Genomic DNA, 17635 nt, shown 5'->3' with positions numbered 1-17635 from the left:
GATGTTTGGAAAACTCACCCGGGAACTATCAGTATGGGTACCTAGCGATCTGCTGTGCAAGCGATTCAATATTAAACCTCCTGTGTTCGATTACAAGTAAGTAATTTCGTTCTTGGAACGCCGCTAAAAGCAAGATGTTTGGAAAACTCACCCGGGAACTATCAGTATGGGTACCTAGCGATCTGCTGTGCAAGCGATTCAATATTAAACCTCCTGTGTTCGATTACAAGTAAGTAATTTCGTTCTTTGAACGCCGCTAAAAGCAAGATGTTTTGAAAACTAACTAGGGAACTATCAGTATGGGTACCTAGCGATCTGCTGTGCAAGCGATTCAATATTAAACCTCCTGTGTTCGATTACAAGTAAGTAATTTCGTTCTTGGAACGCCGCTAAAAGCAAGATGTTTGGAAAACTCACCCGGGAACTATCAGTGTGGGTACCTAGCGATCTGCTGTGCAAGCGATTCAATATTAAACCTCCTGTGTTCGATTACAAGTAAGTAATTTCGTTCTTGGAACGCCGCTAAAAGCAAGATGTTTGGAAAACTAACTAGGGAACTATCAGTATGGATACCAAGCGATCTGCTGTGCAAGCGATTCAATATTAAACCTCCTGTGTTCGATTACAAGTAAGTAATTCGTTCTTGGAACGGCTGGCTTTCTCCTGTCTTTCCCTCTTCGATTTTGGGACCTTCTCAGTTACAGTTTCCTCCATCAAGACCTCTTTCCTTTTCAAAATAAATTTGTTCGACTGAATTTTTAATAAATCTTACCGTCGTATGTATGAAATCCAAAGATAAACTTAAGTTTAACTTAAGACGAACAATGTTGCCAATTTCATGTCATTTCTTGAGATAACTGGCTAGATTTCATGAAATTTGGCAAGATTTTCATTTCAAGTTAAACTTAAGTTTATCTTTAGATTTCATACATACGACGGTTAATTTACCTACTGTTAGATGATAAAAAAAAATAATTTCCTTTTTTTTTAAAAAAAAAAAGAAAAAAAAAGATGAGTGTTTCACCGCCGTTTTTATTTCTTAGCAATGAAACAACTGCTACATTGGACGCATGTGGTCTGTGTCGTAGCTGGGTCAACACGTAGATGGGCGAGAAGAGGCACAATACTCTTTCGTAGCAATGAAACAACTGCTACATTGGACGCATGTGGTCTGTGTCGTAGCATGCCCATCCCGTAGTATGCCTCTCATCAGGTGGGCGAGAAGAGACACAATACTCCCCAATTAGGTGCTGGGTCAACACGAGACCACCAGAAAGTAACCCGTTGAAATATTTGCAATCGAAAAACGAGTACAAATTTTGTCGATGGTGGGATTCGAACCCGGGACCTTCTGCATGGAAAGCAAGCGCGTTACCACTGGACCAACCGTGCCCCATTCCGAAGAGATTTGATAGAAGGAACTGGTAACACAGGTCTTGTCCTCCCAAAATCGAAGAGAGAAAGAGGACAGGGTTTTAAAAAGCCAGTCGTTTCGGGAACGATCCTTAATCTAGTTTGGATAAAGTTCACCCTGGGCCCGAATCCAACCAGAAACCTAGCGCTTACAAGGCGCTATCTTTTAGAAGCTAACTAACACCCATATTTATGAACAAAATGCTGGCTTTCAGCAAGTGCTAAAGCATCAATTCCAAACATCTGATTGGCTAAAATTTGTTTAAGACTGATCTGAGACCGAGAATTTTTGTTCATAAATACGGGTGTAAGCTGGCTCGATCGTCGCCCAGGCGGATTTTATCCTAAACAGATAAGGTTCTGCTTTCTCCTATCGATAAGACCTTAGCAGTTACAATGTCATCTATCCAAAACCCCTTTAAAAAAGTAAAACACCCTTTTGAGTTTGGTAGATCGATACTCGCCGGCCTTTAGCTTGTGTTGCTAGCTGTCGCATTGTGTCTGTGTTGTGGCGTAGAGAGAGGTGGAAGTGCTGTCTGCATAGCGCGCCGGTTGGGAAAGGGACGAGTCGGTTTTTGGATTGAGTAAGGTAAGTGACCTTATCTTCTTCTTTTCTTTTTTTTTTTCCGCGGCCTAGCGCTTACAAGGCAGACGCACTACCAACTAAGCTAACTAGGCTGGCTATTATTTATTTAAAAGAGCTCATGGACCAAGTACTCCAACTAGGTATTGGAGTGTCAAATTTTTGTCTGTCAGTGTCAAATTTTTGGTATTTTAAGTGACTTACTTTTGTAAGTCTTTAGAAACGTTCAAGTCGTTGGTTTCCACTTCAATCGCTCCACCGTCTTATCACTTTAGCTTGAAAGGTAGCGCGCCCGCCCAAAAATTGTGATATCCCACAAACAGATCTAAAGATGTGTGGCAAGTCTAGTTAGCTTGGAATACCTTGTAAGCTCTAGGTCGCGATTTCGATTCCTGTCTTCCTTCTCTCTTCGATTTCGGGACGATAAGACCCTAGCAGTTACAGTTCCCTCTGTCAAACCTCTTTAAAAAAAAAAAAAATATGGACTTGTTTGATATGGTTCTCGCGTCACTATATAACGTATAACTGCTAAGGTTTTTAATTACCGGGGTTTTACCTTCCGTTCGGTGACAAGCTATCCGGCTCCTCACATGATTGTCACCCAGCCTGAGTGGAACCAGGAAAAATCAACAGCACGCGAATGCCCAGATGGTCACCCATTCGGATACCAACCACACACAGGAAACGTAACTTCTGTGCCCAATCACCGCAAAACACATAGTGGGAAGGAACAATACTATGTGCGATTTGTTTTCTTCTTTTTTCAGCAAACCTGCAAAATGTACTCATTTTATCCTCATGTGAAAAGTACATTGACCTCAGACAGTGAAAGGAAGAGTGACTGAGGCACATACCGTCTGGAGGGGTAAAAAAGAGAAAAGGTTGAGGCCGTAGGAGGGAGAAAGACTAGGTGGAAAAGGAGAGAGAAAATTAGGAGGGGACAGAAGAGAGCAAATGGTTGAGGGAGGTAACAGGGAGAAGGTTAATGGTTAAGGAGGGTAAAAGCGAGACGGTTTAGGAGAGATAGAATGGTATAGGAGGGAGTAGGAGGTATATGCTTTATCGGTGAGGGACACTAAAGGAGGGTAGGAGGGACAAAAATAGGTGGTATAGAAGGGAGAAAGTTGAGAAAGGGTAGTTGAGGAGAAGGTTACTGGTTAAGGAGGGTAAAAGCAAGACGGTTTAGGAATAGAATGGTATAGGAGGGAGTAGGAGGTATATGCTTTATCGTTGAGGGTGATTAAAGGAGGGTAGGAGGGACAAAAATAGGTGGTATAGAAGGGAGAAAGTTGAGAAAGGGTAGTTAAGGAGAAAGTTAATGGTTAAGGAGGGTAAAAACGAGACGGTTTAGGAGAGATAGAATGGTACGCGGTCAAACTTTCTTGACTTGGCGGGGCGGAGCGCTACCGCGCTCCTTAATAGGAGGGAGTAGGAGGTATATGCTTTATCGTTGTAGGGGATTAAAGGAGGGTAGGAGGGATAAAAATAGGTGGTATAGAAAGGAGGAAGTTGAGAAAATAACATCATGTTCATATTAGTGGAGATGTCATTTTCACAATAACATCATGTTCATATTAGTGGAGATGTCATTTTCACAATAACATAATGTTCATAAGGGTAGTTAAGAAGAAGGTTGATGGTTAAGGAGGGTAAAAAAGAGAAACTAAAGGGCGTAGGAGGGACAAAGATAGAGTGGGATAGGAGGGAGAAAGATAGAAAAGGGGAGGGAAGGAAGAGATTTATGGTTGGGAGGGGGTAAAAACGAGACGTTTTAGGGCAGCGGTTCTCAACTTTTTTTTCCCCCGAACCCCCGCCCCATCCTAATGAGTACCGGGCACACAGACCTAGGTTGATGTGTTCCATTACTAGTAGAAGAAATGTGAACACAGTCTTGAACTGATTTTTTTTCAGAAAAATTCAGTATTTCAGTATGTACCTTGAGGTCGAAATTCAGTACCAATTCTCAAATTATATTGAGGATAAAATTCCATACCTCGGCTGGGATTGAACCCACGCCCTCCTGTTTACCAGGCGAGCGCCTTGAGGATAGGTTTCGACGTTTTGGGTACGAGTATAGGGGGAACTATAACCGCTAAGATCTTTCAGTCCCGAAAGCGAAGAGAGAATGAAGACAGGGTAGGAAAAAGGCCAGCCGTTCCGGGAACAAACCTTATCTGTTCAGAATAAAATCTGGGATTCGCGCTTATTTTTTTATTATTATTATTTTTAGCTTTTTGCAGGGAAATCCTTCAAAGAGCGAGCGGAAAGAATTAAAAAATAAATAGATAGGTACGTCTATTAATTTTTCCTGTAGAGTAGGCATAATACCAACCTATTACCTGGTTTCAACAGCGAGTGTTAACGAAATCAAGCCCCGGTTTACTTCAAACAAATTACCCTAAGACAGAAAGTCGCTAGCAGATAAAGAATCGGCGTGAACAACATGTTAAAGCGACCGACTTATCGAAATGAATAAATAGGTAACTTGTTCGCGCTTATTTTTTTATTATTATTATTTTTAGCTTTTTGCAGGGAAATCCTTCAAAGAGCGAGCGGAAAGAATTAAAAAATAAATACCTAGGTAGGTACGTCTGTCAATTTTTCCTGTAGAGTAGGCATAATACCAACCTATTACCTGGTTTCTGCAGCGAGTTTTATCGAAATCGAGCCCCGGTTTACTTCAAACAAATTACCCGAAGACAGAAAGTCGCTAGCAGATAAAGAATCGGCGTGAACGACATGTTAAAGCGACTGACTTATCGAAATGAATATATAAATAGGTAACTTATGAAGAAAAATATTCTGTGTGATAGTTGCCGAAATAGTGAACCAAATGTCATTCAACTTTGGTGATAAACTGCATACTTAATTAACTAGGTATTCACATAGTGATTGACTATTTAACTAAATAATGTGCAGACAAGTGACTGAGGAGGTATTAAGATAAACACTTAGTCAAATCGGTTTCTTTTATTTCTTGTGTCTCATTAAAATTTACTCACACTGTAGAGAGGCAAATGAAAACAGGATTTGCCGATTAAGGGCCATTTTGAAAATCTTATTCGGACTTTTGGGGTCCCTACGTAGCAGTTACAGTTCCCTCTGTCAAACCTCTTAAAAAAAAAAATCGAACCATTAATGATGGACTTGTTTCATATGGTTCTCACGTCAGTGTATAACGTATAAGTGCTAAGGTTTTTAATTACCGGGGTTTTACCTTGCAATCGACGACAAGCTATCCGGCTCCTCACATGATTGTCACCCAGCCTGAATGGAACCAGGAAAAATCAACAGCACGCGAATGCCCAGATGGTCACCCATTCGGATACCAACCACAGGAAACGTAACTTCTGTGCCAAATCACCGCGAAGACACATAGTAGGAAGGAATAGGAAGAAACAATACTCATACGTACGTACGAGTATGTGCGATTTGTTTTTTTCTTTTTTCAGCAAACCTGCAAAATGTACTTATTTTATCCTCATGTGAAAAGTACATTGACCTCATGAACCAAATGTCATTCAACTTTGGTGATAAACTGCATACTTAATTAACTAGGTATTCACATAGTGATTGACTATTTAACTAAATAATTAAGATAAACACTTAGTCAAATCGGTTTCTTTTATTTCTTGTGTCTCATTAAAATTTACTCACACTGTAGAGAGGCAAATGAAAACATGATTTGCCGATTAAGGGCCATTTTGAAAATCTTATTCGGACTTTTGGGGTCCCTAAATTTCTATTCAATTCATTCTCTTTGCTTGAGCTGTGGCGTCTATTGATAACTGAGCCGCATTATTAAGGTACCTACTCACTGCTTCTGGAAAATTATTGTTCAGAATTTTCGCCTGCGGTGCAATCATTTTTCCATTTCTATTTACAGGGAACGGATTCGCGAGGCCATCATCATGAGTCTTCGGTTTTTCAATTCAAGTCAATCTGTCATGGAGAAGGTGTATAAATATTACCAATGGACCCAGGAACTTTCAGGTACCCAATCTAAACTTGAACTTTTTCAATTTTCATAGAGGGAACTGTAACTGCTAAGGTCTTATCGTCCTGAAAGAGAAGAGAGAAGGAAGACAGGATAGGAGAAAGCCAGCCGTTCCGAGAACGAACATTATCTGTAGCTGATGAAAAAATTGACAACATCATGTTCATATTAGTGGAGATGTCATTTTCACAATAACATCATGTTCATATTAGTGGAGATGTCATTTTCACAATAACATCATGTTCATATTAGTGGAGATGTCATTTTCACAATAACAATTCAAGTCAATCTGTCATGGAGAAGGTGTATAAATATTACCAATGGACCCAGGAACTTTCAGGTACCTAATCTAAACTTGAACTTTTTCAATTTTCATAGAGGGAACTGTAACTGCTAAGGTCTTATCGTCCTGAAAGCGAAGAGAGAAGGAGGACAGGATAGGAGAGAGCCATCAGTTCCGAGAACGAACCTTATCTGTAGCTGATAAAAAATTTCACAATGACATCATGTTCATATTAGTGGAGATGTCATTTTCACAATGACATCATTTTCATATTATTGGAGATGTCATTTTCACAATGACATCACGTTCATATTAGTGGAGATGTCATTTTCACAATGACATCATGTTCATATTAGTGGAGATGTCATTTTCACAATAACATCATTTTTTCATATTAGTGGAGATGTCATTTTCACAATGACATCATTTTCATATTAGTGGAGATGTCATTTTCACAATAACATCATTTTCATACTAGTAGATATGAATCGAACCTTATCTGTTTAGGTTAAACGAATCGAACCCGCGACCTAGCGCTTACAAGGCAGACCCTCCAAGCGAACTAGGCTGGCAGCATACTGATTTGTCTTACTGAGTGCCCCTTAATTCTCTCACTAAGTGCACTCCTATTTGTCTCACTGAGTGCACCCCTGTCTGTCTTACTGAGTGCACTCCTATTTGTCTCACTGAGTGCACCCCTGTCTGTCTTACTGAGTGCACTCCTATTTGTCTCACTGAGTGCACCCCTATCTGTCTTACTGAGTGCACTCCTATTTGTCTCACTGAGCGCACCCCTGTTTGTCTTACTGAGTGCACTCCTATTTGTCTCACTGAGTGCACCCCTGTCTGTCTTACTGAGTGCACCCCTGTTTATCTCACTGAGTGCACCCCTGTCTGTCTTACTGAGTGCACTCCTATTTATCTCACTGAGTGCACCCCTATCTGTCTTACTGAGTGCACTCCTATTTGTCTCACTGAGTGCACCCCTATCTGTCTTACTGAGTGCACCCCTGTTTGTCTCACTGAGTGCACCCCTGTTTGTCTTACTGAGTGCACCCCTGTGAGTGCACTCCTATTTGTCTCACTGAGTGCACCCCTATCTGTCTTACTGAGTGCACTCCTATTTGTCTCACTGAGTGCACCCCTATCTGTCTTACTGAGTGCACTCCTATTTGTCTCACTGAGTGCACCCCTATCTGTCTTACTGAGTGCACTCCTATTTGTCTCACTGAGTGCACCCCTATCTGTCTTACTGAGTGCACTCCTATTTGTCTCACTGAGTGCACCCCTATCTGTCTTACTGAGTGCACTCCTATTTGTCTCACTGAGTGCACCCCTATCTGTCTTACTGAGTGCACTCCTATTTGTCTCACTGAGTGCACCCCTATCTGTCTTACTGAGTGCACTCCTATTTGTCTCACTGAGTGCACCCCTATCTGTCTTACTGAGTGCACTCCTATTTGTCTCACTGAGTGCACCCCTATCTGTCTTACTGAGTGCACTCCTATTTGTCTCACTGAGTGCACCCCTATCTGTCTTACTGAGTGCACTCCTATTTGTCTCACTGAGTGCACCCCTATCTGTCTTACTGAGTGCACTCCTATTTGTCTCACTGAGTGCACCCCTATCTGTCTTACTGAGTGCACTCCTATTTGTCTCACTGAGTGCACCCCTATCTGTCTTACTGAGTGCACTCCTATTTGTCTCACTGAGTGCACCCCTATCTGTCTTACTGAGTGCACTCCTATTTGTCTCACTGAGTGCACCCCTATCTGTCTTACTGAGTGCACTCCTATTTGTCTCACTGAGTGCACCCCTATCTGTCTTACTGAGTGCACTCCTATTTGTCTCACTGAGTGCACCCCTATCTGTCTTACTGAGTGCACTCCTATTTGTCTCACTGAGTGCACCCCTATCTGTCTTACTGAGTGCACTCCTATTTGTCTCACTGAGTGCACCCCTATCTGTCTTACTGAGTGCACTCCTATTTGTCTCACTGAGTGCACCCCTATCTGTCTTACTGAGTGCACTCCTATTTGTCTCACTGAGTGCACCCCTATCTGTCTTACTGAGTGCACTCCTATTTGTCTCACTGAGTGCACCCCTATCTGTCTTACTGAGTGCACTCCTATTTGTCTCACTGAGTGCACCCCTATCTGTCTTACTGAGTGCACTCCTATTTGTCTCACTGAGTGCACCCCTATCTGTCTTACTGAGTGCACTCCTATTTGTCTCACTGAGTGCACCCCTATCTGTCTTACTGAGTGCACTCCTATTTGTCTCACTGAGTGCACCCCTATCTGTCTTACTGAGTGCACTCCTATTTGTCTCACTGAGTGCACCCCTATCTGTCTTACTGAGTGCACTCCTATTTGTCTCACTGAGTGCACCCCTATCTGTCTTACTGAGTGCACTCCTATTTGTCTCACTGAGTGCACCCCTATCTGTCTTACTGAGTGCACTCCTATTTGTCTCACTGAGTGCACCCCTATCTGTCTTACTGAGTGCACTCCTATTTGTCTCACTGAGTGCACCCCTATCTGTCTTACTGAGTGCACTCCTATTTGTCTCACTGAGTGCACCCCTATCTGTCTTACTGAGTGCACTCCTATTTGTCTCACTGAGTGCACCCCTATCTGTCTTACTGAGTGCACTCCTATTTGTCTCACTGAGTGCACCCCTATCTGTCTTACTGAGTGCACTCCTATTTGTCTCACTGAGTGCACCCCTATCTGTCTTACTGAGTGCACTCCTATTTGTCTCACTGAGTGCACCCCTATCTGTCTTACTGAGTGCACTCCTATTTGTCTCACTGAGTGCACCCCTATCTGTCTTACTGAGTGCACTCCTATTTGTCTCACTGAGTGCACCCCTATCTGTCTTACTGAGTGCACTCCTATTTGTCTCACTGAGTGCACCCCTATCTGTCTTACTGAGTGCACTCCTATTTGTCTCACTGAGTGCACCCCTATCTGTCTTACTGAGTGCACTCCTATTTGTCTCACTGAGTGCACCCCTATCTGTCTTACTGAGTGCACTCCTATTTGTCTCACTGAGTGCACCCCTATCTGTCTTACTGAGTGCACTCCTATTTGTCTCACTGAGTGCACCCCTGTCTGTCTTACTGAGTGCACTCCTATTTATCTCACTGAGTGCACCCCTATCTGTCTTACTGAGTGCACTCCTATTTATCTCACTGAGTGCACCCCTATCTGTCTTACTGAGTGCACTCCTACTTGTCTCACTGAGTGCACCCCTATCTGTCTTACTGAGTGCACCCCTGTTTGTCTTACTGAGTGCACCCCCGTTTGTTTTACGAAGTGCACCCCTGTTTGTCTTACTGAGTGCACTCCTATTTGTCTTACTGAGTGCACCCTTGTTTGTCTTACTAAGTGCACCCCTGTTTGTTTTACGAAGTGCACCCCTGTTTGTTTTACGAAGTGCACCCCTGTTTGTTTTACGAAGTGCACCCCTATTTGTCTCACTGAGTGCACCCCTGTTTGTCTTACTGAGTGCACTCCTGTTTGTTTTACGAAGTGCACCCCTGTTTGTCTTACTGAGTGCACCCCTGTTTGTCTTACTGAGTGCACCCCTGTTTGTTTTACGAAGTGCACCCCTGTTTGTCTTACTGAGTGCACCCCTGTTTGTCCAAGTGAGTGCACCCCTGTTTGTCTTACTGAGTGCACCCCTGTTTGTTTTACGAAGTGCACCCCTATTTGTCTCACTGAGTGCACCCCTGTTTGTTTTACGAAGTGCACCCCTATTTGTCTCACTGAGTGCACCCCTATTTGTCTCGTCTTACTGAGTGCACCCCTGTTTGTCTTACTGAGTGCACCCCTGTTTGTCTTACTGAGTGCACCCCTATTTGTCTCACTGAGTGCACCCCTGTTTGTTTTACGAAGTGCACTCCTGTTTGTCTTACTGAGTGCACCCCTGTTTGTCTTACTGAGTGCACCCCTGTCTGTCTTACTGAGTGCACTCCTATTTGTCTCACCAAGTGCACCCCTGTTTGTCTTACTGAGTGCACCCCTGTTTGTCTTACTGAGTGCACTCCTGTTTGTCTTACTGAGTGCACCCCTGTTTGTTTTACGAAGTGCACTCCTGTTTGTCTTACTGAGTGCACCCCTATTTGTCTCACTGAGTGCACCCCTGTTTGTTTTACGAAGTGCACTCCTGTTTGTCTTACTGAGTGCACCCCTGTTTGTCTAAGTGAGTGCACCCCTGTTTGTCTTACTGAGTGCACCCCTGTTTGTTTCAGACGAGCGAACTCGAGGTTGGCTCATGGTAGATTCTCCCATCCCCACCTTGGCGTACACCCTGATCTACCTCAGCATTGTCACTATAGGGCCTCGACTGATGCGGGATAGAAAGCCCTACAAGTTGACCTCCATTCTAGTGCCCTATAATATGCTCATGTGTGCCCTCAACTTATACATAGCCATCGAAGTAAGTTTCTTAAATTAAATGATTTTTTTTTGTGGTGAAACCAAGAGAATTTTAAATTAATTTTTGTGGTGAAACCAAGAGCCTTTAAAATGAATTTTTGTGGTGAAACCAAGAGAATTTAAAATTAATTTTTGTGGTGAAACCAAGGATTCTAGTGCCCTATAATATGCTCATGTGTGCCCTCAACTTATACATAGCCATCGAAGTAAGTTTCTTAAATTAAATGATTTTTTTTTTTGTGGTGAAGCTAAGAGCCTTTAAAATGAATTTTTGTGGTGAAACCAAGAGAATTTTAAATTGATTTTTGTGGTGAAACCAAGAGCCTTTAAAATGAATTTTTGAGGTGAAGCCAAGAGCCTTTTGGGGAGGGGGGGTGAAGGCAAGAACATTCAATCAAAATATGAATTTTTGTGGTGAAGCTATTTCCGCTATTTTTCCAACAGTTTTATGTATATTCTTGTGTTGTTTGGTTGTTTTAGCGGGCGGGAATCGAACCCGCGGCCTAGCGCTTACAAGGCAGACGCACTACCAACTAAGCTAACTAGGCTGGCTATAAGCAATTTAGCAATCAATGACTGTTTTCTCGAAAGATTGGATTACAAGGTTAGTATTAGATGGACAGATAAAATGGGTGGTGTTGTTTGGTTGTTTTAGCAATATTTCACATAATATTTATATCTACTCTTTCTTGTGTTTCAGTTGTTAGTGGCATCCACTAGGCTCAAATATAGTTACGTATGTCAGCCCGTCACTTATGTCAATACTCAGGAAGAACTGAGGGTGAGTTCCTATACTTGTCATATTATAAGCAATTTAGCAATCAATGACCCTTTTCTCGAAAGGTTGGATTACAAAGGTTAGTATCAGGTGGACAGATAAAATGGGTGTAGGCCGCATTTAAAATCGACTATGTGGTGGGGAGGGGGGGTGAAGGCAAGAACATTCAATCAAAATATGAATTTTTGTGGTGAAGCTATTTCCGCTATTTTTCCAACAGTTTTATATTCTTGTGTTGTTTTAGCAATATTTCACATAATATTTATATCTACTCTTTCTTGTGTTTCAGTTGTTAGTGGCATCCACTAGGCTCAAATATAGTTACGTATGTCAGCCCGTCACTTATGTCAATACTCAGGAAGAACTGAGGGTGAGTTCCTATACTTATCATCTTATAAGCAATTTAGCAATCAATGACTGTTTTCTCCAAAGGTTGGATTACAAGGTTAGTATTAGATGGACAGATAAAATGAGCATAGGCCGCATTAACAATCGACTATGTGTTGTACTGGAGGCCAGTAGGCGCCATCTTGGAAAAATAGGCCGCCATTTTGTACGTGTTGATTATTCTTCGTGCCACTCCTTCCTTGAAGTTTTTTCTTATGATCTGCATTTTGTACGTGTTGATTATTCTTCGTGCCACTCCTTCCTTGAAGTTTTTTCTTGTGATCTGACGAAGGTACATGCCAAAATTTGGTACTTTCCTAGAAACATGCGGTTTATGCCCATAGGCTTTAAACTCGTGAATCCTTCTTATGATCTGACGAAGGTACATGCCAAAATTTGGTGCTTTCCTAGAAACATGCGGTTCATGCCCATAGGCTTTAAACTCATGAATGAAAAATGAAATTTATGATCTGACGAAGGTACATGCCAAAATTTGGTGCTTTCCTAGAAACATGCGGTTCATGCCCATAGGCTTTAAACTCATGAATGAACCCCTTGTATCTCATTTCCAGATAGCCAACGCCGTCTGGTGGTATTACTTCTCCAAACTCCTCGAGTTCTGCGACACCTTCTTCTTCATTCTGCGCAAGAAGGATGCGCAGTTGACGTTTCTCCACGTCTACCATCACAGCACCATGTTCTTCCTTTGGTGGATTGGCATTAAGTGGGTCCCATCTGGTTCTACGTTTCTACCAGCCATGGTGAACAGTTTCATTCATGTGCTCATGTATTCTTACTATGCCTTAGCAGCGCTGGGGCCGCATATAGCCAAGTACTTGTGGTGGAAGAAGTACCTCACTATACTTCAGTTGGTGAGTTGTTTTTTTAAGAGGTTTGACAGAGGGAACTGTAACTGCTAATAACTGTACTTTTTTAAGCGAATGCAAATATCAAGTTTTTTTTTAAAGAGGTTTGACAGAGGGAACTGTGACTGCTAGAGAAATCGAAGAGAGAAGGAAGACAGGATAGGAGAAAGCCAGCCGTTCCGAGAACGAACATTATCCCATCAGGATAAAAAAAAAAAACACATGTATTTTTTTGTTAAGAGGTTTGACAGAGGGAACTGTAACTGCTATGGTCTTATCGTCCCAAAATCAAGAGAGAAGGAATTTTTTTAAAGAGGTTTAACAGAGGGAACTGTAACTGCTATGGTCTTATCGTCCCGAAATCGAAGAGAGAAGGAAGAGAGGGATAGGAGAAAGCCAGCCGTTCCGAGAACGAACATTATCCCATCAGGATAAAATCCGCCCCGGGCGGGAATCGAACCTGCGGCCTAGCGCTTACAAAGCAGACGTGCTACACTAACCAAGCTAACTAGGCTGGCGTTGGTAAGTAAGAGCCAGGATTTACCAAATCAGAATTGAGATTAATCTAGGATTGAGCTATAAACACATGCCTAGGCACATTGGGTTTTTTTATAACTACGAATGCAATAAACAAGACACAGTTGATGGGACACATCTGAGACACACTACGGAATGGGCCATTTCGACTGAAGTCAATTGAACTCCCCGTGTTTAGTGGTAGATCATTGCAGATTTTTGAAGTCGCGGTTGGTAAACCTCAGTAGATATTTCATACTCAATTTATTTTATTTCCTTCCAGATTCAATTCACTACCGCTCTGATCTTGGGTGTGAACGGTATCAAGTCTGGCTGTGATTTTCCCCTCTGGATGCAATATCTTCTTGTCTTCTACATGATCACGTTCATTGTTCTCTTCGGCAATTTCTATGCCAAAGCGTACATTCACAAGGTATTTAAAATTCACAAGGTAAAATAAGTCGAATTTAAAAATCCTCCGTTCCCACTTGTCGTGAGTTTCATACTACTTTTTTCAGAATGTCCTTTAGGCAATGTAATTTAAATTAGTGTTCCCACTACACACGACACAATTTTTTCTGAACAAGTGGGAATGGGCCTTTAGTCGTATTTTCCTTTCGGAATTTTCCCCTCTTCTGAAGCTCGTTTCTCCTCTTTTGGCGTGGTCTGTACTAAACCATAGGAAATACAAGGTGGCGCGCCATCGAAATCGTTTCCGGCAGAAAACCACGACAAATCTCCTGCAAAGATCATCTAGACTTTTAGAGTCTAGCAGTCTAGGTCCTCATAACTTCCATCAATCCCAAAATGAAATGAGCAAAAGGCGCTATGTGTGTTTATATGTTATCCAAATTTTATCAATATCGGACAAACCCTTCGTGGGTTATGACGAAACAAAGAATTTGTTAAAACCTTTAGTCCCGATATCAAATCGATCCCCCAAATTACAATGGGAGAATCTAACAAAATTTCAATTTTAACTCTAACAAAAGTATGCTATGTCGATTTGGCAACCCAAACTTTGGGCAGTCCGTCAATAAATTTTATTGACTGTTTCTCTCTATTCGGTATAATCAATTGAATTAAATATTATTTTGCATTTTTTCAGGAAAAAGAAGCCAAAAAGTCAAAAGATGAAATTCAAAACAATAACAACTGCCCGGAAGTGACCAATGAAAATGACAAGAAATCTCAGTAAGCCAATCAAAAGCTGCGAAATAAATTCACTACCAACAGACAATAATCAATCAACAATGAATGACAAGAAATCTCAGTAAGCCAATCAAAAGCTGCGAAATAAATTCACTACCAACAGACAATAATCAATCAACAATGAACTAACCAACAGACAATAAAAGAAGACAGAAGGGCCGAAATTCTCCTCAGTAAGCCAATCAAAAGCTGCGAAATAAATTCACTACCAACAGACAATAATCAATCAACAATGAACTAACCAACAGACAATAAAACAAGACAGAAGGGCCGAAATTCTTGGTCCTTCCTTCAATTCTAAAAACCTTTAACCTTATTCAGTGTTGAAAATGCTGTGAACTTTTTCCTTTCTTGTGGAAAGGCTGGGAAACTACTAATAAAATGTGTACATATGAAAGAAGACGATATTGATTCAAAATTTATTTCTTCCTCTTTGGTTAGTGCACTTCCATGTTCTATGTAAATATAGCGTTAGAGTAGAATGTTGTAAATATTAAAGCTATAGGTCACCGTAGAACGAAAAATAATGGTATTCTAGATTACATTACTCACGATATTATTTGTACGATTCATAGAGAGGTACATTAGGGTAAAACACATAAATATTATCAATGAAAAAGAAAATACCTACGCTTTGAAATTTCCATGTCCATTTTGTAAATGGTTAAAAGCATTCATGTCTTCTATTTTGATAGATATTAGATAAGTATACTATATTTATTTTAAATTCACAATTCCATTTTGTAAATGGTTGAAGGATGACTTCACTTAACTTCACTTGAAAAGTGTTTTCTTTGTAGTTTTGGAACTGTCTTAAGTTAGATTTTAGACGACAAACGCGAATTATATTCTATGTAGTTAAGTGGTTCAACAGTCAATAAATTAATTTGTTGACTCGCAAGCACAACTTTAGCTCACTTCTGTTTCTGTTTTGTTGTCCCGGGAAAATATGTACGGAATATACGGTATATAAGATTTTTCCCCAATTTTCTTTCATCGTGGAAAACAGCTAAAAATAATGGTATTCTAGATTACATTACTCACGATATTATTTGTACGATTCATAGAGAGGTAAATTAGGGTAAAACACATAAATATTATCAATGAAAAAAGAAAATACCTACGCTTTGAAATTTCCATGTCCATTTTGTAAATGGTTAAAAGCATTCATGTCTTCTATTTTGATAGATATTAGATAAGTATACTATATTTATTTTAAATTCACAATTCCATTTTGTAAATGGTTGAAGGATGACTTCACTTAAGTTCACTTGAAAAGTGTTTTCTTTGTAGTTTTGGAACTGTCTTAAGTTAGATTTTAGACGACAAACGCGAATTATATTCTCTGTAGTTAAGTGGTTCAACAGTCAATAAATTAATTTGTTGACTCGCAAGCACAACTTTAGTCTTTAGTTCACTTCTGTTTTGTTGTCCCGGGAAAATATGTACGGAATATACGGTATAAGATTTTTCCCAACTTTCTTTCATCGTGGAAAACAGCTATGTAGGTAGCTAAATTAAACATGAAAAAGATTACCTATACTGATTAAAATCAAAAGAAACACGACTTCATTGATTTTCCTTTTAATAAATAATATTGTATAGATATTTTAAATATATTTATTTTACAAAACCGATTTACACCTGTTTCATTTTATACAAACTCTAGAATAGCCTAGACACTCTTCTACACTTGATTGCAAAAAAATTCGGAACATTGCATATCCATATCTTTATTATGACAGCCTTTTCTTAATACATATAATTATGGACCTTGGTTCTGTGACCCAGCCATCGCCTGCATCAGACCTGGAATTACAAAGATTTAGATATTAATAGCTAGCTTGGTTAGATTGGAGGGTAGATTCGTATTCGTGTAAGTTTACCCTAACTTTTAGAGCTGTTTGCCCCTACACCTAAGCTTCAGAGTGTTTTTCTTTTATGCCAGCCTAGTTAGCTTGGAGGTTAGCGTGTCTGCCTTACAAGCGCTAGGTCACGGGTTCGAATCCCGCCCGGGGCGAACTTTATCTTAAACAGATAAGATTTATTTTCGGAACGGCTGGCTCTCTCCTATCCTGGTCTCCTGCTCTCTTCGATTTCGGTACGATAAGACATCTGTAGTTACAGTTCCCTCTATCAAAACTCTATTGAAAAAAGAAGAAGAAAAAAAAATACCACCCGAAATCTTCTCATCTTAGAGGGAACTGCTCTATCGAACCTATTGAAATAAAAATAATAATAATAAAAATTGGACCGATTGCAATACTTTCATTACTAACTAGTATACTCGTAACTCGCTATACTGTAGTAATAGAATAGAATATACCTTGTTTATACTACCAGCATAGGACTGAAAAGTCCCTTTACTCTCGCAGTCTAAACAAGGTCTTATATATTTGATTGGTAATAACATCACATTTTATGGAACAATATTCAAGACCTGTTTAAATTTAAAAAAAAAATGTAAAAGAATGTAAAAAAGTAAAAAAAAAAAAAAATCCAACTTACCACTGGCTGAGCCCCCGGGAGGTCCAGGAGGTTGTACCAGCATAGGGCCCCCTGGTGTAGCTGTAGGCCCTCCTGTTAGGTTCTGTCGGATCATGGCAGCATTCTGGTGCTGGTGCTTTTGATGTTGAATCACCTGAAAAATAATCATAGAATTGTAAATGACTTCTTAACTATATAGAATAGAATGGTCAGGAATGCCAATGCATAATCATAATGACAATTCTGACCTGAGCAGGTAAAAGGCTAATTATTGTGATAAACTGATAATAATGAAATTGAGTACCTAAATAACGTTGTTAAAAATGTCGAAATTTTTGACCATCATTAGGTCATTTTTTCCCAAAAAGTAAAAAATCAAACAAAGTTAAGTAGGTATCAAAAAGAAAATTTTGACTTAATTCTTGTAAAATCTAAATAGATACCAGCTACTAAGAGACAAAGCAGGTTATACTATTGCTAGGTAGGTTGAAATGACAAACATATACTTCTTCACTATTTGTAAAATATTCTGGGTTTTATTTCATTTTCATTTTATGGACTAGTTTCGCCGGTGAAGGCATCTTCAGCGTCACAGAAAAATACACATAAATCGTAAAATAATACTATAAAAAAACATATATAATCTGGTTATATTGTACAAAAAACAC

General features: G+C 40.2%; 1 protein-coding gene across 3 annotated transcripts; it reads left to right on the top strand.

Moving 5' to 3' along the window:
• The first annotated feature begins 1898 nt into the window (after positions 1–1898).
• LOC103518797 (elongation of very long chain fatty acids protein 4-like) lies at positions 1899–15079 on the top strand. Of its 3 annotated transcripts, none has more exons than XM_026830500.1 (8): positions 1899–2002; positions 5883–5989; positions 10535–10722; positions 11422–11502; positions 12459–12758; positions 13552–13701; positions 14377–14485; positions 14677–15079. In XM_026830500.1, exons 2-7 carry the CDS (start codon positions 5908–5910, stop codon positions 14464–14466), a joined length of 891 nt encoding a protein of 296 aa, XP_026686301.1. In that variant the 5' UTR covers positions 1899–2002; positions 5883–5907; the 3' UTR covers positions 14467–14485; positions 14677–15079. The 3 variants fall into 3 exon arrangements, with proteins under 3 accessions (XP_026686301.1, XP_026686303.1, XP_026686304.1); XM_026830502.1 differs by lacking the exon at positions 14677–15079 and adding an exon at positions 14536–14649 and having other exon boundaries at positions 14377–14456; XM_026830503.1 differs by lacking the exons at positions 1899–2002; positions 5883–5989 and adding an exon at positions 6275–6333.
• Positions 15080–17635: the final 2556 nt, after the last annotated feature.

The sequence above is a fragment of the Diaphorina citri genome, unplaced genomic scaffold (genome assembly GCF_000475195.1).
Source record: "Diaphorina citri unplaced genomic scaffold, Diaci psyllid genome assembly version 1.1 scaffold2361, whole genome shotgun sequence".
Classification (NCBI taxonomy): Eukaryota; Metazoa; Arthropoda; class Insecta; order Hemiptera; family Psyllidae; genus Diaphorina; species Diaphorina citri.
Note: the sequence above shows the minus strand (reverse complement) of the source record. Positions and strands in the feature narration are given on the sequence as shown.